Source organism: Misgurnus anguillicaudatus, chromosome 7, assembly GCF_027580225.2.
Source record: "Misgurnus anguillicaudatus chromosome 7, ASM2758022v2, whole genome shotgun sequence".
Lineage (NCBI taxonomy): Eukaryota > Metazoa > Chordata > Actinopteri > Cypriniformes > Cobitidae > Misgurnus > Misgurnus anguillicaudatus.
The window spans coordinates 5,555,820-5,574,806 of NC_073343.2; the positions used below are offsets into that span (position 1 = coordinate 5,555,820).

At 38.1% G+C, this 18,987-nt stretch overlaps 1 protein-coding gene across 3 annotated transcripts in view; it reads right to left on the reverse strand.

Annotated features, from left to right (window-relative positions):
- The window catches only part of fmn2a (formin 2a), a 62,102-nt gene that overhangs the window by 36,845 nt on the left and 6,270 nt on the right, over positions 1-18,987 (reverse strand). For 2 of the 3 annotated variants that reach the window (XR_012370412.1, XM_073869296.1), the window contains exons 3-6: positions 16,533-16,711; positions 10,846-10,962; positions 2,289-3,265; positions 2,017-2,161 (exon numbers count right to left, since the gene is read on the reverse strand). Coding sequence is in view for 2 of the 3 variants with exons in the window: in XM_073869296.1 (XP_073725397.1) it covers positions 2,017-2,161; positions 2,289-3,265; positions 10,846-10,962; positions 16,533-16,711 (1,418 nt within the window). In the remaining variant the exon portion in view is untranslated. The remainder of the gene's footprint in view (positions 1-2,016; positions 2,162-2,288; positions 3,266-10,845; positions 10,963-16,532; positions 16,712-18,987) is intronic. The other variant, XM_073869297.1, reaches the window with a different exon arrangement.

Here is an 18,987-nt window from a genome sequence, read left to right on the forward strand (position 1 = left end):
CCTTACCCAATCAAACTGTGCCTGAGCACAATTGCCCCCCCTCCATACTCCCCCAGAAGCAGGGACTCACTGTACTTTGACTGATCAGAGTCCAGACACACTTTCGTCACTAGGATGCAATTGTTTTAAAGAAAACAGGAAGTAAAGGGCTCCCTTAAAGGACAAAATTGGTATTTTACACTTAAAGCCCTGTTTTTAGATTGTTTATGATGAAATAGAACCGTTTTGACTGAAATTTGGACATATGCGGCTGCCCCAAGAAATTTCGGGTATTTGTTCTATTACCCCCCACCTCTACAATGGGTGTATAGGTGCACTGGAACAATCCTTCCTAAAATGCATTAAACTTTCGTTTACAAAGACGTGAAACTCGCCGAGTGGTCGGGGGTGTTCACTGATGTGCTCACGCGGAAATCGCTGCAAAAGATGCTTTCCAACAGGTTTTATCGTAGGTTTTGTCCAACTCCATTGACTTGTATTAGATGTGCTGTGAGGTATTACTCTGCGCAGGGAATGTTGTTTGTATTCTTTCAATTGGCAAAGGCGGATTATCGCCACCAACTGGGCTGGAGTGTCTATTATTCAAGCTCTTAACGAAAGAATGTACGGGTGTGATGCGTTTGGAAAAATAGGTCCGCAAGTTTACAACGAATGCTAAAACACCTGTTGGAAAGCATATTTTGCAGCGATTTTTGTGTGAGCATATCAGTGAACACCCCTGACCACTCGTTGATTTTCACGTCTTTGTAAACAAAAGTTTAATGCATTTTAGGAAGGATTGTTCCAGTGCACCTATACAGCCATTGTAGAGGTGGGAGGTGAAACAACAAACACCCGAAAATTCTCGGGCCAGCATCATATGTCCAAATTTCAGTCAAACCCGTTCTATTTCATCATAAACAATCTGAAAACAGGGCTTTAAGTGTAAAATACCAAAATTGTCCTTTAACACTGGAACCCATTGTGATGTTAAGTCTGTGTATTTTTATTCTTAGTTGTTTTTGTGTGCGATGACACACTGCCCTCTCACTTGCCTTTTATATTGCTTAGTTGATCTGTCACGTGTGCAACTAAGGCATTCATGTAACCCTGCAGAACCCATCAGAAGGTTTTTACGAAGGCAGATAAAGAGGAGTGGTTGCGCAATTGACTCTGCAAGCTGGCCAGGGCGCAATTGACCAAACCGTGCCTGGCAACGCTACAAAGCTACAAAGGAACTGGTTCGCACTAGTTAAACAAACCTTTTGACTTTGGGGATAAAACGTGCTCGGCCGTGGTTTGGTTGAAATAATGTTAGCACGCCCTTAACAGTCCAGTGTGTTGAATTTTTGGCAGTATTTAGCGTTGAGACTGTGAATTGCAACCAATGGCTCAGTACATATCTAGCCTTCTTCCTTTCGAAGCGCATAGTGAAGCTACGGTAGCCGCAAAAGGACAAACATGCCGTTGTCTGAGACAACGTAATGACAAAACATGCTCTATAGAGCAGTTTGTCCATTAAGGGCTACTGTAGAAAACATAGGGCCGCAAAATGGCAACGTCCATGTAAGGGGACCCATGGTTTATGTAGATAAAACGGCTCATTAGGTAATAAAACAATACAGTTTATTTTGCAAGGTCTTCTTCGCTGATAATATAGTTGGATATCCTCCTTAAAGTTACACAATGCACCTTTAACTTTAACCCATGTAAGATACAGTAAGTACATGTAATTTCATGTTTTAAATAGATGGGGATAGAGAGGTAAAAGTTATGGATTGCAGCTTTAAAAATAATAACTACAAAAAAAGAGTAGCAAACAGTATATGCAGCTTTTATCATTTATAATACTGACTGTATTTGTGGTCACCTTCTTTTAGGCATATTAGTAAACTAATTATTATTAAACATAAGAAGGATAATGAGGGTCATAAACACAGACGCACAATCCACCCATAAAACTTTGTCCCGGCCCCAATGAATTCAAGCTACAGCTCTCATATGTGTCCACTCATATGTGTTTAAAGGTCAACTCACTTGTTTGGCCTTTGATTTTGTTATGGTGTCTGAAATGGGCTTTTTCTTCTCCTTTACTGCACTCTTGGCAAACAGCTCCACAAATTCGTCCAAGTCAACGGATGGCTCTTTAACTTTCTCCCATACCAGAGAGCTTCTGGCATCCCTATGGGCAAGAAAAATAAAAGACTATTAGTTTGCTGATCAAGCCTCAGCTGAATTTACATGAAGTGAAACGCAAACATTCGACATACATACTGCAAAAGCATTCAATCAACGAGGCATGTGATTACTTTTTGGTATGTAGCTGTATCCTGGTCCAATAGAGTGGTTTCATGGGTCGCAGAGGCTCAATAACAGCCTTTAAGGGGGCAGACTCCTGAGACATGCCCGGTGGCACCAATCCCATGAAGGGGGGAGGGGGCCCAAAACCAGGAGGGGGAGGGGGTGGTGGAGGTCCACAACCAGGAGGTGGAGGAGGAGGAGGGGATGGAACCATACCTGGGAGTGGAGGAGGAGGTGGTGCCATACCTGAGAGAGAAGGAGCAAGTGGAGGCATACCTGGGAGTGGAGGAGGAGGGGGCGGAGCCATACCTGGGAGTGGAGGAGGAGGTGGTGCCATACCTGAGAGAGGAGGAGCAAGTGGTGCCATACCTGGGAGTGGAGGAGGAGGTGGTGCCATACCTGGGAGTGGAGGAAGAGGTGGAGCCATGCCTAAGAGAGGAGGAGCAAGTGGAGGCATACCTGGGAGTGGAGGAGGAAGGGGTGGAGGCATACATGGGAGTGGGGTTGGAGCTGGGGGTGGAGGTACTGATACATCTGTCTGTGATTGTGACTGTGGTTTAGGTACTGAGGATGCAACTGAAACTGGAAGTAGTGAAGGTAAAAGAGGAGGGACTTCCTGTCTTTGGCAGATATATATATTGGGCATTCCCATTGCTGAAGTGGCATTGTGACTTATTTTGGAAGTCTTGGATCTGTCTGGTAAAGGCACTGGATATTTAAAGGCTTCCTCAACAGGCGAGGTTTGAATGGCTTTCACGTTCTGCAAAACTTGTTGTACGTTTACTTTATTCTGTGAATGTTTGATAATCTGATTATAACCAGCCTCTTGTCCATCCTTTGTTCCAAACTTGGCGCTGTCCAAAAGTGTATTCTCTTTTTCCATATCCGATATTTTCGCAAGTAATTCTTCAATAGTTCTCTCAAGCTCCTGAATGGGAACAGAACTTCCTTCCGGAACGACCCCATATTGCTCTGTGGATCCATCCTGTGGAGCAGATGACCAGGACACAGAAAAGAAAGGTTTTACATCTTTAAGAAGAAACAGCAGTACAGAATGAAAAACACAGACACCTCCTGTCAAGTTCCTGTTACATACGACTTCACCGCCATGAGTTAGTGCCTTGTTTTAGCGGATGTTAGTTTCTCCTCAGAGACTTGACTCATTTTTCTGAGGAATGGTATGTGTGTGTGTTTGTGAGTAAGGGTCTGCATTTCCTAATAACACAGGCTAAGCACGCATGTGGCATCCCACAAGTCAATTAAAGCACTTTGGCTGATCTGCAGAACGTAACGCTGCTTCCCGGATGAGGGGCAGAGAACAAGGCCAAGGAAATGAATAAATGACCACAGACAACGTATAAAAATTAACACAACACACAAGAGGTGAACTCTGGCTCACACGTGAACACCATAGACCCATACGCGCACACGCACAATATTAAAGAAAAAAAATGCTGACACACATGCGCACAAAATCTGGCAAATAAGGGTCAAGGAAGTCCAACGAGTCTAGACTCCAGAAGTTGTCTCTTAGGACTCCTAAAAGGCGAGCCGCAGAGTCTCTGGGAATGAGGAGGGAATGTTTTAGCCTTTCTATTACACAGCTTCAAACGGCTTCAAAGAGCACATGTGGGTGTGTGTGAGTATTTGGGGGGGGGGTTACGGAGAACATATCACACACATGGAATCTGGTTACACGTGTCGAGAGCCTGTCAGACTGAGATGGGATTGGGGTGACGCTTTCATTCACAAAACCCTCTTCTTCAGTCAGGCAGAGAGATGTTTGGAAAGTTTTGGCTCCAGAATTCTAGGCCTCAGGAATTGTAGCAGCCGAAAAACCTTGCCTCAAGTAACTTGATATGGTCACGTGGGCATGTGCATGATACCCTTTATATGCTAAGTGCTACATTTATTTAATTCAAATGACTTACTTATTAATGATGTCATCATTGACAGAACCACTAGAGGGCGGTAAATCCAGTACACAGGGCTGTTTATAGCAATTTTGATGTCCTAATCAAAACCCCCTATAAAAACACAAATCATTTAAAAATTATGTGATCATGTAACACTCAAATAAAATGTTTTTCATTGTCTATTATAGTTTTATAAGGGAAAAATAATTATGTGTTTTACTGAACCAATTTGACCTTTGAAGTTTTTGATCTAATGGTGGTGTTGAGCGCTGAAAATGAACTTTATATGTAATTAATGATCAGGCAGTAACTGATAGCCCTCTGATCTGTCTGGCATATAGACATCAAATTGAAAGTACTCCAGCCTCATGGTGGATGCTACCGTTGCTACCCAATCTCACAGCAAGTCATGTTATAGTCACGAAATATTTGATACATTTATTTGTGTTATTGACACACAATTTTCCACTGTTTTTCGTGCCACTGGAGCACTAATGTCTTTTTCGTTTCACTATAAATAGTATTTCGTGTCTGTGGAACGACTTTCTTTATCGTGTCATTTTATATTTTTTTTTTTCTTATTGTTTGTTTTCGTTTTAAAACTATTCTCGCCTGGAGGTGGGGTTAGAGTTGGGTTTTGGGTTAGGATGTCACAAAAAAATGAGTCTGAGTGATACGAAAAACACATTTGTGCTCCAGTGGCACAAAAAAACGTTTCAATAACACAAATATGTTAATCAAATATTTTGTGACGACTGTATAACACAAATTTGCATGAGATTGGGTGGCTCACATTTTAGGGTGGCTGTGCCCAGGTTGTGCCACCAGTAGGACCAGTGAAAGGCACATATTTTTGCCTCAAGGGCCACATTAAAAGAGACGCATACTATGTGAACGACAAATTTAGCTGTATTTTTTCCAAATCAACGCTCAGTTAAAGGTGCAGTGTGTAATTTTTAGAAGGATCTCTTGACAGAAATGCAAAATAATATACAAAACTATATTATCGGGGGTGTATAAAGACCTTTTTATAATGAATCGTTATATGTTTATTGCCTTAGAACGAGACGTTTTATCTACATACACCGAGGGTCCCCTTACATGGAAGTCGCCATTTTGTACAGCCAGGTTTCTACAGAAGCCCTTAACAGACAAACTTTTTTACTAAGTTGTCTCCGACGATAACATGTTTGTCCGGTGGCGGCTACCGTAGATTCTCTATGTGTTTCAAAAGCGAGAAATGAGTAGTGGACTGAGCCGTTGGTTGCAATTCACAACCTCACCACTAGATGCCGCTAAAATTTACACATTGCACCTTTAATACTGTACTATAGTTATATGTGGACATTTATTTTTACTCTGCTTTTAGGAACACAATTTCATATTTTGGAAAAAACTATACTACTGCTCTTGCGCATATCATATTTACAGTTCTAAAGTAAACATCACAATCAAAGTATACATTAAGCATAGTAAGACACAACTCTCGTTTAATATTCTTTGTAAACCATTTTTACAGATATCATCATGAGGAAAATTTACTATGGCTTTTTTGTGTAGTAAGCATGTTTTAGCAGATTAATTACAATTTTTATTACCATAGATTTACTACAAATAAAATATCATTGTTATTATGGTGAAAACATAGTTTCATTGTAGCAAGTAACCACAAATGTACTATGTTTACTATACTGTAGTTTAATCACTCCTGCCATGTGAACTGTTCTTGGTGAAATTTTGCAAGAAAAGCATATTTTTATGACATATTACACTTTACGTAACTTGGTGCTATAAAAAACTTTTTAATAATTTTTCATAATTATGTTTTTAATAATTTTTCAAAAACGTGCTTTACCAAATGTTTGATTTGTCACTTTATGGTAAAAGTAGAAAAGCTAAGCTAATGTTTTCTACATAGTCAGAATGAGAAATATAAATTTCTGCTCATTCACAGCCATGGATGTGAAACCCAGGCAGTTAAAGGGTTAAGGACAAATCATTACAAGTGCATTGCTTGGTAATTATTACAAATCAATTATATTGGAAAGATATTTGTTAAAAACAGAGGCAAGCAGGTTGGAATCTTGAAAAATTGCAATACTTTTGGGCAAATCACATATACCACGGTATGTCTGATGCTGGTGAAAGATTTTGCTGTCCATTCTGTGTTAGACACGCAAAATTCAGAGTTCATCTTTAATTTTTTTGCAGTGCTAATTTTTCCCTCATTCAAGTCAGTGAAGCAGCAGTCAAAATATCTATACGCTATATGGTGCCCCCTGCAGCTGATGGCACTCTAGGGGACCGCTCACTCAATTTTTTCCACATAAAATTAAATAGAGCTTGGAATGACTAGACAGATGTATATTCGCTACTAAAATGGTAAAAGAAAAGAAACATCTTTGATTTTTGCTAGTTATTGCTTATTTAAATGCTTGTTTTGTCCAATTTTTTATAATTTTAAGTCATCTTGAGGCCCTCGTGGAAATTTGCTGAGTGAGGTCCCCCTGTGGGCCCCGACCACACGGTTGGGAAACACTGGCCTACTGTATGCATAGAAACAGCACTGCCAGTACCCCTGTTGCAAAACCAACTGCATTATTGCCAAATTTTCTGGGAGTCTGTAAGCGCGCTTTAGTGTTGATAAATCAGAAAACACAAAAAAGTTGCCAGCCAGCGCCAGAGTTTTTAATGATTTTCACAAAAGTTTAATGCCTTCCAGAAAATGTTCTTCTTTAAATATATAAACATACAATATACCAAATGAAAGAACAGACCCTCTGCTTTCAAACAAAAAAAAAAACAATTTCATCCTACCTTCAGTAGTTCTTTTGTAATCAGCTTTTGAATATGGGTAGGTTTCTGCAAAAACACCACATTTTGAGCAAAAAGCAGAGATAATTCCATTTTTGTGACGGACTTTTCATAGAGATCCCATTCAGAGCGATCTTTAAAACATACAAGGGCACGCAGCCGCTTGCCATAGGGCAATACTTCCAGGTTTAAAAAGTTGTGTATGGGCGCCACCTGGTGGATAATAGCAGTATTGCGGAAAGCCGGAAATACTCGTCATTGGCAGTGAAGGGTTTTCTCTTGATTGACAAGATATCTCGTCAATGGCGGCGAAAGCGTTAAAGGGGACATATCATGCACTCCATGTTTAAGTGCTATAATTGGACCCCCAGTGCTTCTATCAATCTAGAAAATGTGAAAAAGATCAACCCTGTAATTTAGGGTGTTTTCACATATGTTGGTGCGCACCGTGGTGCGGCCTCGGAGCGCACCAAAATACATTGTATCATTTTTCAGTTAGTGCGGTCCGTTTTCACATATTTTTTTTACTGTACTCGAAATGCCGCACCGTATACCATGTGACAACGGTCAGCGCTGTCATTGGTCTCTGACAGCTCTTACCGTCTCATGACCACCCCCACTTTCCATGACAACCAGCCTGACAGGGAGAGCGCAGCTATCAAGATGTGGAGATAAACAATGCACATCTTTGCGAAGTTTCTTTGCTTTAACACGAAATTGCGTAGCTGTTCTATTAAAGCCTTTCTCACGGAGCCGTTTGCTAAAAAGCCCGTAAAGTCACTATTTGTGTGTGGAGGACAACTATGCATTTATAAAATCATCAGCTCAAATGTAAAGGAGACAGCGAATCTCTGCTAACATAAATAAAGTTAATCCAACACTGTTGTCTCAAAGCAGAATATGTAAAAAAATATGTAAATTAGAAGAGCTTTGTTGGTTTTTCAGCTGTATTAAAACACATTCTGTGAGCTCAGACCAAAGAAGAGAGACGTGAAACAGATGTAAAGTGCAGACATGAATACAACATAATGCTGTCACAAATATGCCATTATAAATATGACTGGTTTTAGCTACTTTCCATTTAAAATAGTTGGCAATTCTGACAACCCACATTCTAAATCCCATTTATAAAACATCTACCACGCCTACATCTAACACGCCTGCTGGACAGATGTTCAATTTGGGGTAAAATGCCATCAGGATGCTGTTTAAAGAGGGTTTACTTGCATTGCTGCAGAGACATACATCTCGTGAGGTTGGAAAAAGTATTTTTTTTTTCACAAATGGGATATATATGAAAATAGTTCACCTAAGTACATGAACACAAACTGACAGTAGATTAAAGCAAAAGCGAGCATGTAACTTACACAAAGCATTTACTAAAGGTACTGTGGTGGTACCATGATATGCCTTCCTGATTTTGCAAGGTGAGAGATATTTGGGTCAACATCACTGATCTGTTTACAGTTAATGTAAACTTTAGGCTACGATAAGGAGACAACATTTTTAAAATGAAAACCGGGGACATATCCTAGTTCAATGGTCAAAATATCTTAAAAATCTCATTTGTTGTTATCTATGTACGCACAAAAACCTTTTTTAAATGTTTTTTTATTGTTGTGGGTTCACTCCAAAAATGACTTTCTTACTTACAGCATTTTTGTCTTGTTTTCAGTACAAATATCTAAAAATTCTTAAATAAAGATGCAAAATCACCCAAGAAAAAAAATCTAGTTTTACGACAAAAATATCACATTTAAGTGAATTTGTACGGAGCCCCTAAGGGGACATGGAGTAAAAATTAAATAAAGTGTAGTTTCGCGTGCGCATGTGAAACTATCGCATGTGCACGTGAAACTGTTGCATTAGCTGAAATAAACTTTTACCTCAGCCACTTAACGTGTTACAGCCAGAAAACCCGGAGCGGATCTGATGCGTATTGATTACAGACTGTTACAGTGGATGGAGGAACGTGAAATCCGTCATAATGACGGAGAACTTTAGTCCATGCATTTAGATTCGCGTGCGCACGTGAAACTTTCGCATTCACATGCGCACGCGATAGTTTCATGTGTGCAAGCGATAGATTCACATGCGCACGCTCTGGTAATCTGAATTTTAGTTTCATGTGCTAACATGAAACTTTCATGTGCTCACGTGAAACATTCATGTGCAGAATTTTTTTTTTAGTTTAGTTTTGCGTGCTCACGTGAAACTTTCACGTCACATGCCCACGCGATAGTTTCACATGCGCACGCGATAGATTCATGTCCGCACGCGAAAGTTTCACGTGAGCACGCAAAAATAAACGTTAAAAAAATTGCACATGAAGGTTTCGCGTGAGCACGCGATAGATTCACGTCCGCACGCGAAAGTTTCACGTGAGCACGCAAAAATAAACGTAAAAAAAATTGCACATGAAGGTTTCGTGTGAGCACATGAAACTAAACTTTAGATTTTTTTACTCCAATGTCACCTTAGGGGCTCTGTAAATTTGTGCTTAAAACAAGCAAAAAAATCTGCCAATGGGCTAAGAACATTTTTTTTGAATTAAGTGTTTGCAGATATTTTTTGCTTGTTTAAAGCATACATTTTATATTTTTGGTCTAAAAACTAGACTTATTTTTTATGTTGTTTTGCTCATCAAGAAAATAGATCCTGATTTGTTATTTTACTGAAAACAAGAGAAAAATACTAAGAAAGTCATTTTTGCAGTGTTTCTAATTAAATTAACTGAACAATTCCTGTACCCTAAATAATTTTTTTTCTTTAATACAATGCACAGATATAACATTGAAGGGGGACGTCTGGTCACCTTAGGCTACGGAAGGTTATAGTGCTTTATTTTTGCTAAATTCTAGTATTTTTGTCTTGTTTTCAGTAAAAATATAAAAAAAATCTTAAATTAAGATGCTTTTTCTTGATGAGCAAAACACCCCAATAAAATAAGTCTAGTTTTTAGACCAAAAATATCAAATGCATAAAACAAGCAAAAAAATCTGCCAATGGTGTAAGCAAAAAAACTTGAACAATTTTCTTAGAAAAAATTGCTTACCCCATTGGCATAGTTTTTTTGCTTGTTTTTTGCACAAAATCACTAAAATTTGATATTTTTGGTATTTTGGTACTTATTTTCTTTGGCCTTTTGCTCATCAAAAAAAGGCATCTTAATTTAAGAAACTTTAGATGTTTTTATTGAAAACAAGACAAAAATACTAAGAATTTTTTTCTTGAAAATAATGTTTTGCAGTGTACTGTATCATTTCCCACTGATTTTAGGGACAAGTTATGGTTAGGGTTTGGAGTAGGAATAGTTTTTTTTCCAAGGTCAACAAACCACTGTACAGTATGTTGACCTATAAACATCTCTTATTTGGCAAAATCAGGTCGAGCTATCGTGATATGATATCTCCTGATACTATTTTGTTAGTATTTTTGGCATACATACTGTACATCCCTGAAAGCATGAATGCAAGGATAAAAGAAATACATTTCTTGGTACCTAAATCCTTTATCATAGATTTTTTCAGGAATTATTACATTAACAATTGTCATTTTGGCGGCTCCTCAGCTCATGTGGCCTCAAGGGAGAGTAATTGTCCATCTAATGCAAACTAGCTGGAATATAACCAGAAGTAGTACTTTAGGTCATCCGAGTACTTTATGCCTACTGTTTTTGAACCGAAATGAAAATTAAGTGGAAGCACGTAGGAGGGCGGAGCCAGGCTAATTACTTGCCTACTATATAAGGTGATTTTCGGACGCAGCGTTGGTCTTTATAACAAGGAGGTAAAAATTCATGTATTATTAGTGTACATATAAATCAATAACCTACACATGCATATATTTGCACCTGTGGTACAGAAGGGGTTGGGGGCCACCGGTTTTGCAACCTCCCAGGTGTTCTGATCTCACTGTGTCCCACTGAAGCCCAGGTATACAGCTGATCCGTCTGTATGAATACAAAAGAAACAGAGAGTTGGCATTAAAAGAGCTGGATGGCATAAAAACATTACAATATGATTATTCAGCTCACAAGACTATAAAATGAGCTCTACATTCCCTTGTCATGCTATTTTATCCATACAGCAAGAAAATTGTATGATTTTGTGGCAACACCTTGTAAAGGGCGACATCTGCTGGTATAATAGAGAAACACAGTTTGTTGTGCCATTGGTCAGTGCAGAAAAAATGTGTGACATTTGTTTTGCTGACACTGCCAGCAGGTTCAGACACACACAATAAAAGGCTGTTGGCAAGGCTGTCCACTCACATCAGTGGGGTTTGTGTAGACATGCAGTAAACGTATCATTGGATCAAGACATGGTGTAGTGTAGCACTGCATGACTGTAGGCCTACACATATAGGTTTCTGTTAAAAAACAAGCCTTAAAATAAAGAAAGTATTGCTTTTTATATCATCTCTGGAATACTTGATTCTGATTGGTCAGTTACACCTTTTAGCAGACTTATATCAATGTAAATTAATGTTTAGAGTTATAAACTAACATGTAATATATATGCTATCTCAAATCAATATTTTGCCTTGTATAAATAACTTGCATAGTGTTCCTAACTTGCATAGTTGCATTGCAGCAGCGTAAAAGGTCACGGGTTCGATCCCAGAGAACCAAATCCTGATGCGGTGTGTATTGTCCCTTATATAAGAGTGATGTTGTGACAAATAGTTGCTCGAGATGAAGCCATCTGTCTGACAACAGAGAGAGTATTAATGCCATCATGATGTTCTCCTCTTGACATCACACCCAATGAAATCACAGTGTTAAGTCACATTGTGCCGGCTCTTAGAACAACAGTGTTATTGTGCTGTTATTTTAGTCACTGGGTGCTGTGTGTTAATGTAAAGCACAAAGAGATCTTCTGAAGAAATCTAACACCTACTCCAGAATAAAAACCAGCTCTACATCCATCCATCCATCCATATATATATACAAGCTAGTTTTTGTTTACATCATACAGTATATGTGTGAACTGTGTATAATAATTATGTATAAATAAATATGCACACATGTATGTATAATTTTAAGGGGAAAAAAATCATATATATATATATATATATATATATATATATATATATATATATATATATATATATATATATATATATATATATATATATATATATATATATATATATATATATATACATTATATATACAATAAAAATACTTTGTACATTTATATATAATTTTAAGGAAAAAATTATTTTATATATATATATATATATATATATATATAAAATAATTTTGTCCTTAAAATATATATATATATATATATATATATATATATATATATATATATATATATATATATATACATTATATATACAATAAAAATACTTTGTACATTTATATATAATTTTAAGGAAAAAATTATTTTATATATATATATATATATATATATATATAAAATAATTTTGTCCTTAAAATTATATATAAATATACAAAGTATTTTTATGTATATATAATATAACATTTCTTAAATATATTTAATATATATAAAAGTTATTGTACACAGTTCACACACATACACTCACCTAAAGAATTATTAGGAACACCTGTTCAATTTCTTGTTAATGCAATTATTTAATCAACCAATCACATGGCAGTTGCTTCAATGCATTTAGGGGTGTGGTCCTGATAAAGACAATCTCCTGAACTCCAAACTGAATGTCAAAATGGGAAAGAAAGGTGATTTAAGCAATTTTGAGCGTGGCATGATTGTTGGTGCCAGACGGGCCGGTCTGAGCTCAGTTACTGGGATTTTCATGCACAACCATTTCAAGGGTTTACAAAGAATGGTGTGAAAAGGGAAAAACATCCAGTATGCTGCAGTCCTGTGGGCTAAAATGCCTTGTTGATGCAAGAGGTCAGAGGAGAATGGGCCGACTGATTCAAGGTGATAGAAGAGCAACTTTGCCTGAAATAACCACTCGTTTCAACCGAGGTATGCAGCAAAGCATTGGTGAAGCCACAACACGCACAACCTTGAGGCGGATGGGCTACAAGCTACAGCAGAAGACCCCACCGGGTACCACCCATCTCCACTACAAATAGGAAAAAGAGGCTACAATTTGCACGAGCTCACCAAAATTGGACAGTTGAAGACCGGAAAAATGTTACCTGGTCTGATGAGTCTCGATTTCTGTTGAGACATTCAGATAGTAGAGTCAGAATTTGGCATAAACAGAATGATAACATGGACTTGTTACCACTGTGCAGGCTGCTGGTGGTGGTGTAATGGTGTGGGGGATGTTATCTTGGCACACTTTAGGCCCCTTAGTGTCAACTGGGCATCATTTAAATGCCACAACCTACATGAGCATTGTTTCTGATCATGTCCATCCCTTTATGACCACCATGTACCCATCCTCTGATGGCTACTTCTAGCACAATAATGCACAATGTCACAAAGCTCAAATCATTTTCAATTGGTTTCTTGAACATGACAATGAGTTCACTGTACTAAAATGGCCTCCACAGTCACCAGATCTCAACCCAATATGCATCTTTAGGATGTAGTGGAACGGGAGCTTCGTGCCCTGGATGTGCATCCCACAAATCTCCATCAACTGCAAGATGCTATCCTATTAATATGGGCCAACATTTCTAAAGAATGCTTTCAGCACCTTGTTGAATCAATGCCATGTGGAATTAAGGCAGTTTTGAAGGCGAAAGGGGGTCAAACACAGTATTAGTATGGTGTTCCTAATAATCCTTTAGGTGAGTGTATATGATGTAAACAAAAAACTTTTATTCTGCTATAGACTAATCGCGATTAATCGTTATGCATCTCTAATAGAAATATATTTTCTTCATTCAACTGGCTGCCTAATGAAAATTATATGGGCCTTTAGCAGATAATCAGTAAAACAGCCCATCTCATTTATATTATCACGCAATAAGATGAAGAGGTCCAATTTTCTGTGCTATTAAGAGATCTTATGGTCTATTTGATTGCCAGCCTGACTGGGACATATCGCTGAAGCCTGTGCTCATCTGATGAATAATAAAATAGACTAAAGTAAAATGATATGAACAGATATATATATAGACAGATGAATAGATTAATCTGTACAGATTCCAATTCTTTGTGATAAGATGAACATAAAGCAACAGTGGACATGTGACCCATCTTACATAACCTGGTCAGCAGATGACAGCAGTGTTCATTTGGGTATACGCACATATTTTCGTATGGTGGTCTATATGTGTGAAACATGGTCTGTAAATGAATACCGACACAACGTAAATGTGTAAATGGGTTAAAAATGGTGCTCGTAGTTATGACACAGAAAGGGGGGAGGGAAGATTACAAAAGCAGTGTGTCAAATGTTCATATATACAGACACAAATCTGCTTTGGCAGGCGGAGCCAAAGGATAACAAGAATAGAGAGAGAGAGAGACAGAGAGAGAGAGAGACAGAGAGAGAGATTACATTTTGCAACTTTCAATAAATCTATTATCAGTTTTTCTCAAAATGCTTTTCTTTCACTTATGAAATATCATTCATCATGTGTTCATGTGTTTTTCCCCTTTGTACCGATATCAGAAACACATTTACCCTGTTAAGATCATCTCTCACATCTGCTCAAACAGAACCGACTCTTTTCAAGGAAGTGCTAAAGAATGTGAGAAACTTGGCACATTTTTAGTAACACTCATCAACAGCTTTTCTGCCTCTTCCTTATTCATTAATTCAGTGTTGAATAATCTGAGTTCACTGACACGCTTCACCAAAACACTTAATCTATAGTCTTGAAATCTAGTTCCTTTTGAAGCTCAGTGGTAGTGCACTGTGTTAGCAGTGCAAAAGGTTGTTGGTTTGAACCCAGGGAACACACATAATGATAAAAATGTATACCTAATGCTCTGTACAGTAAGTCAGTTGGGATAAAAGTGTCAAATGTATAAATGAATGTGTATGTAGTCATAATCCTCAGATTAATAAGGCAACTTTGACATGCTTGCTAGAATTGCAGTTTCCATTTTTGGAGAATTATAAAACGCAACACTTTTGTTTTGCCCCAAATTGTCATAAGCTGAACTCATGAAAAGATCTAAGACTGAAGTCTTAATTGATACTGTTCACAAATCTGTCTCACAAATCTGTCTAAAGGTGTTTCTCAATGTCAAGGAAGAATCCTTGGAAGCCAGAATTTCGAGGATGCTACGTCATCGACATCCGTCGAAGGACTGTTCCAATGTCGAGGATCCTTGGGATTTCAACCAAGGACTGAGTTCTTCATTTGAAAAATATCCCATATACAGGAAAGGATGCATATGTGTAGCCTTCGCACTCTTCGTGCTTTCAAATCACCCACAATCCTATGCGCACAGCGCTGAAAGCACACCTTTTCACTGACGTAATGACGTCTGTTCCATTTACGTGTTCTCCGAATGCTAAAGAGGAGCCTTGTCTAGCCTCTGAAGGAAGTGACTTGGAAGGACCAGTCCTGCCATGGAAGTATCCTTGACATTGAGAAACACCTTAAATCTGCGTTACTGAGCACTTTTCCATTGCCATGATAATCCATCCAGCTCACAGGTGTGGTATATCAAGATGCTGATTAGTCAGCATGATTATTGCACAGGCGTGCCTTAGGCTGGCCACAATAAAAGGCCACTTCAAAATGTGAAGTTTTACTGTATGGGGGGTCCAAGGGGTCTGAAACTAGTCAGTGAGTGCGTTTACATGCACAGTCTTACGCCGTTTATGCTTAATAAACTTATAACACATGGGGTCATGTAAACGCGTAAAACGGTTTTCTTTAATTGAGAAAAGCCCATTAATGGCGTAAGCAAAAACTGATCGGCACAGGTAGTTTTTTTCCTCAGTACCCCGATTATGTGTGGCATGTAAACACCTTAAAACTGGTGTTATATTTACATGTTCTGGAGGCACGAAAAGAGATAAAACAATATAGCTTAAGACAGATATGCCGTCGGCTTTTTGATCGACTATTATGTACTATATGCGATGACGTCACTAACTGCGAGAAACCTGACAAATCTCCAAGTCCCATGTAAACGCATGGTTTATTGATTTGCATGTTAACGCATGAAAACAGTTTTTTATTATAGGCAGATTTTTAATAGTTATTCGGTACATGTAAATGTACTCACTATCTGGTCTGACCACCATTTGCCTCATGCAGTTGATCAGATTGTTTATGGCCATTATAAATTCATATGTCAGTCCACACCTTTTTTTTACTATAATGGCAACATAAAAACATATTTTAAAAGAAAACATCCAGCCCACCACATTTCCAATCACGCTAGTTTAAATATTTCAACATTGCATTTCGCTGTGATGCATATTTTAATGGAGATTACTGACTTGGCATGCATAAAGCATAGCATTATCATTAATCTGTTGCATTTCTTCAGACAATTTACTGTAGTTTTGCCACATCAACTAAAACGTTTTCTTTTTTGCATAATGAAACATGTGAGAGGATGTCCCCCCCAAAAAAGACAATAAAAGAATTAGACATACATTAAATGTGAGCTTGTCTGTGATATCACTTCCTGTGTGAGGTTCCGTGAGGCAGTCACTGAAGGGCTGTAAAATTCCCAGAGCCAAAAGCCGGGAACAGAATCTCTCAACGTCCTGTGCGCTACTGTCATCTTCAGTACAACCCCACTGCATTAAACACATCTCCAGCAGAGAACGACCTGTAAGAGATAAACAGATCTATATTCAGTAAACTACATAAGAGATGGCCTGGCACTCCCTGTTACTCTAACAGGGATAAATTCAGTTTCCTAATACTACTGTACATACAGACTGTACATACAGAAATGTTGAGAAATACAAACATTCCTCAAAATATCTTCCTTTGTGTTCATTAGAACAAAAGAATTATTAATACAGGTTGTAACAACATGAGAGTGAGAAAATGATGTGAGAATTTTCATTTTGGGGTGAACAGTACCTTTAAACTAGGTATTATATAAAGATTAAACATTGTGATTCATCCTATTTCGGGTAAAAATAACTCGACTATTTAGTGTTTGTTAAACAATATAAATATCTAAAGTTGAATTATGATTAAAAATAGCCATTAAAATAAAATGCCCAAACAAGCACCGTGTTCTGGTAACATTTAAACATTTATTCAGCTTGGAGTATAGGTTCGAAATGGAATACAATTTACTGTTTTATAAAAGAGGAATAAGATGAAAATAAATATCAATACATTGTGCCATGTGTCCTAGTTTAACCTACATGGATGTTTTGTTAGGACCAGTGTGGAGAGGAATTGTGTGTGTGTGTGTGTGTGTGTGTGTGTGTGTGTGTGTGTGTGTGTGTGTGTGTGTGTGTGTGTGTGTGTGTGTGTGTGTGTGTGTGTGTGTGTGTGTGTGTGTGTGTGTGTGCGTGTGTGCGTGTGTGTGTGTGTGTTTTTGTGTGTGCGTGTGTGTGCGTGCGTGTGTGTGTGTGTGTGTGTGTGTGTCTCCTGTGGAATTCTGAATCAATGAGGCAGAAGCTAAAGCTTTCTAAAAGCTAGTAGCCAAAGTGTGTCTGTGTGACTGCTTCTCTGGCATTGTGTGTGTGCATATTTGAGAGACAGATTTGATGTATTCTGACTTAACCTTGGACAGAATAAACCAGAGGACCGAAAAGTACAGTAGGATTTTTCTCCATTGAAGGTCATGGAAGCCAACCATCATGACCCTGGACCACAAAACCAGTCATAAGAGTCATTTTTTGAATACATCAGCTGAATAAATAATTTCCATTGATGTATGGTTTGTTTGGAGAGGACAATATTTGGCCGATATACAACTATTTGAAAATGCAATCTAAGGATGCAAAAAATAGTCTTTAAAGGTGGGGTGTATGATCTCTGAAAGCCAATGTTGACATTTAAAATCACCTAAACAAACACGCCCCTACCCCAATAGAATCTGGACCTTTTTTTGATAGACCCGCCCCACACATACGCAAGCCAGGCAATGATGTTGTTTAGTAGACACGCTTATTACTGCTGATTGGCTACAAGTGTGTTTTGGTACTCGGCCCGACTCCCTTTTCCAACGTGTTTTTCAAAAATCATGCACCCCACCAGAGGTGGAAAGAGTAATAAAATATTGTACTCAAGAAAAAGTAAAGTTACTTTAATAATATTTTACTCAAGTAAAAGTAAAAGTAAGTCATTTTAACTTAGAGTAAGAGAGGAGGGGAGAGGTGGAGGATTCTAGGACAAAAACGACAAGGGAATATAAATCTCAAACTAGTTGTTTTTAATTGTAGGATCATCTTTACAATTAAAGTGCAATAACAAAAAGTTAATAAAATAAAAAGCTTTTTTAAACTAAGAAACCTTTATGGAAATGTTTAATGATTTTTACATGTGAGTTATGCACTTTTGAAGGTGGTCAGCAGCTAGTAAATACAATCACTAGATTGTAATTGATGTATTGCTGGTAACACATTATTTTATTAAACTATATATAGTTTAAATGAGCATATAATGAGATGAGTGCCATGGCTATATACTTTTGACACGTTTATTGTCTTCTAGCTTACCTGACCTGCTGTCAGACCTTTATTCTCTCTCTCTCTCTCTCTCTCTCTCTCTCTCTGCAATGTCTAATGACCTGCGCATTCTCGAGGACGTACTTAAGTTGTGTTTGACTTGACGCAAAGCTACTAGACCTCGGAAGATAATGCGCATGTTGATAAAAACTCGCCGTGAAAATGAGCGGTAAAAACCCAGTCGGCAATTTCGTACTCAAGAAAGTATGAATCCTACCTTTCATAGGAATGAAACACTCGCTTCGCGTCAGTGGAAAGTGGTCGCTTTAATATGACCAGGGGTTTCTTTCATAAGATTTGAACTGAGGCGGGTCTGCATTAGCGCGCGCCTGTCTCGTCCGTCTCCATGGTTCTTTTTGCGCGTTCCCCTGCCCATCAATCATCCGTTGCGTCTCTTTATCACCTTGCTTTT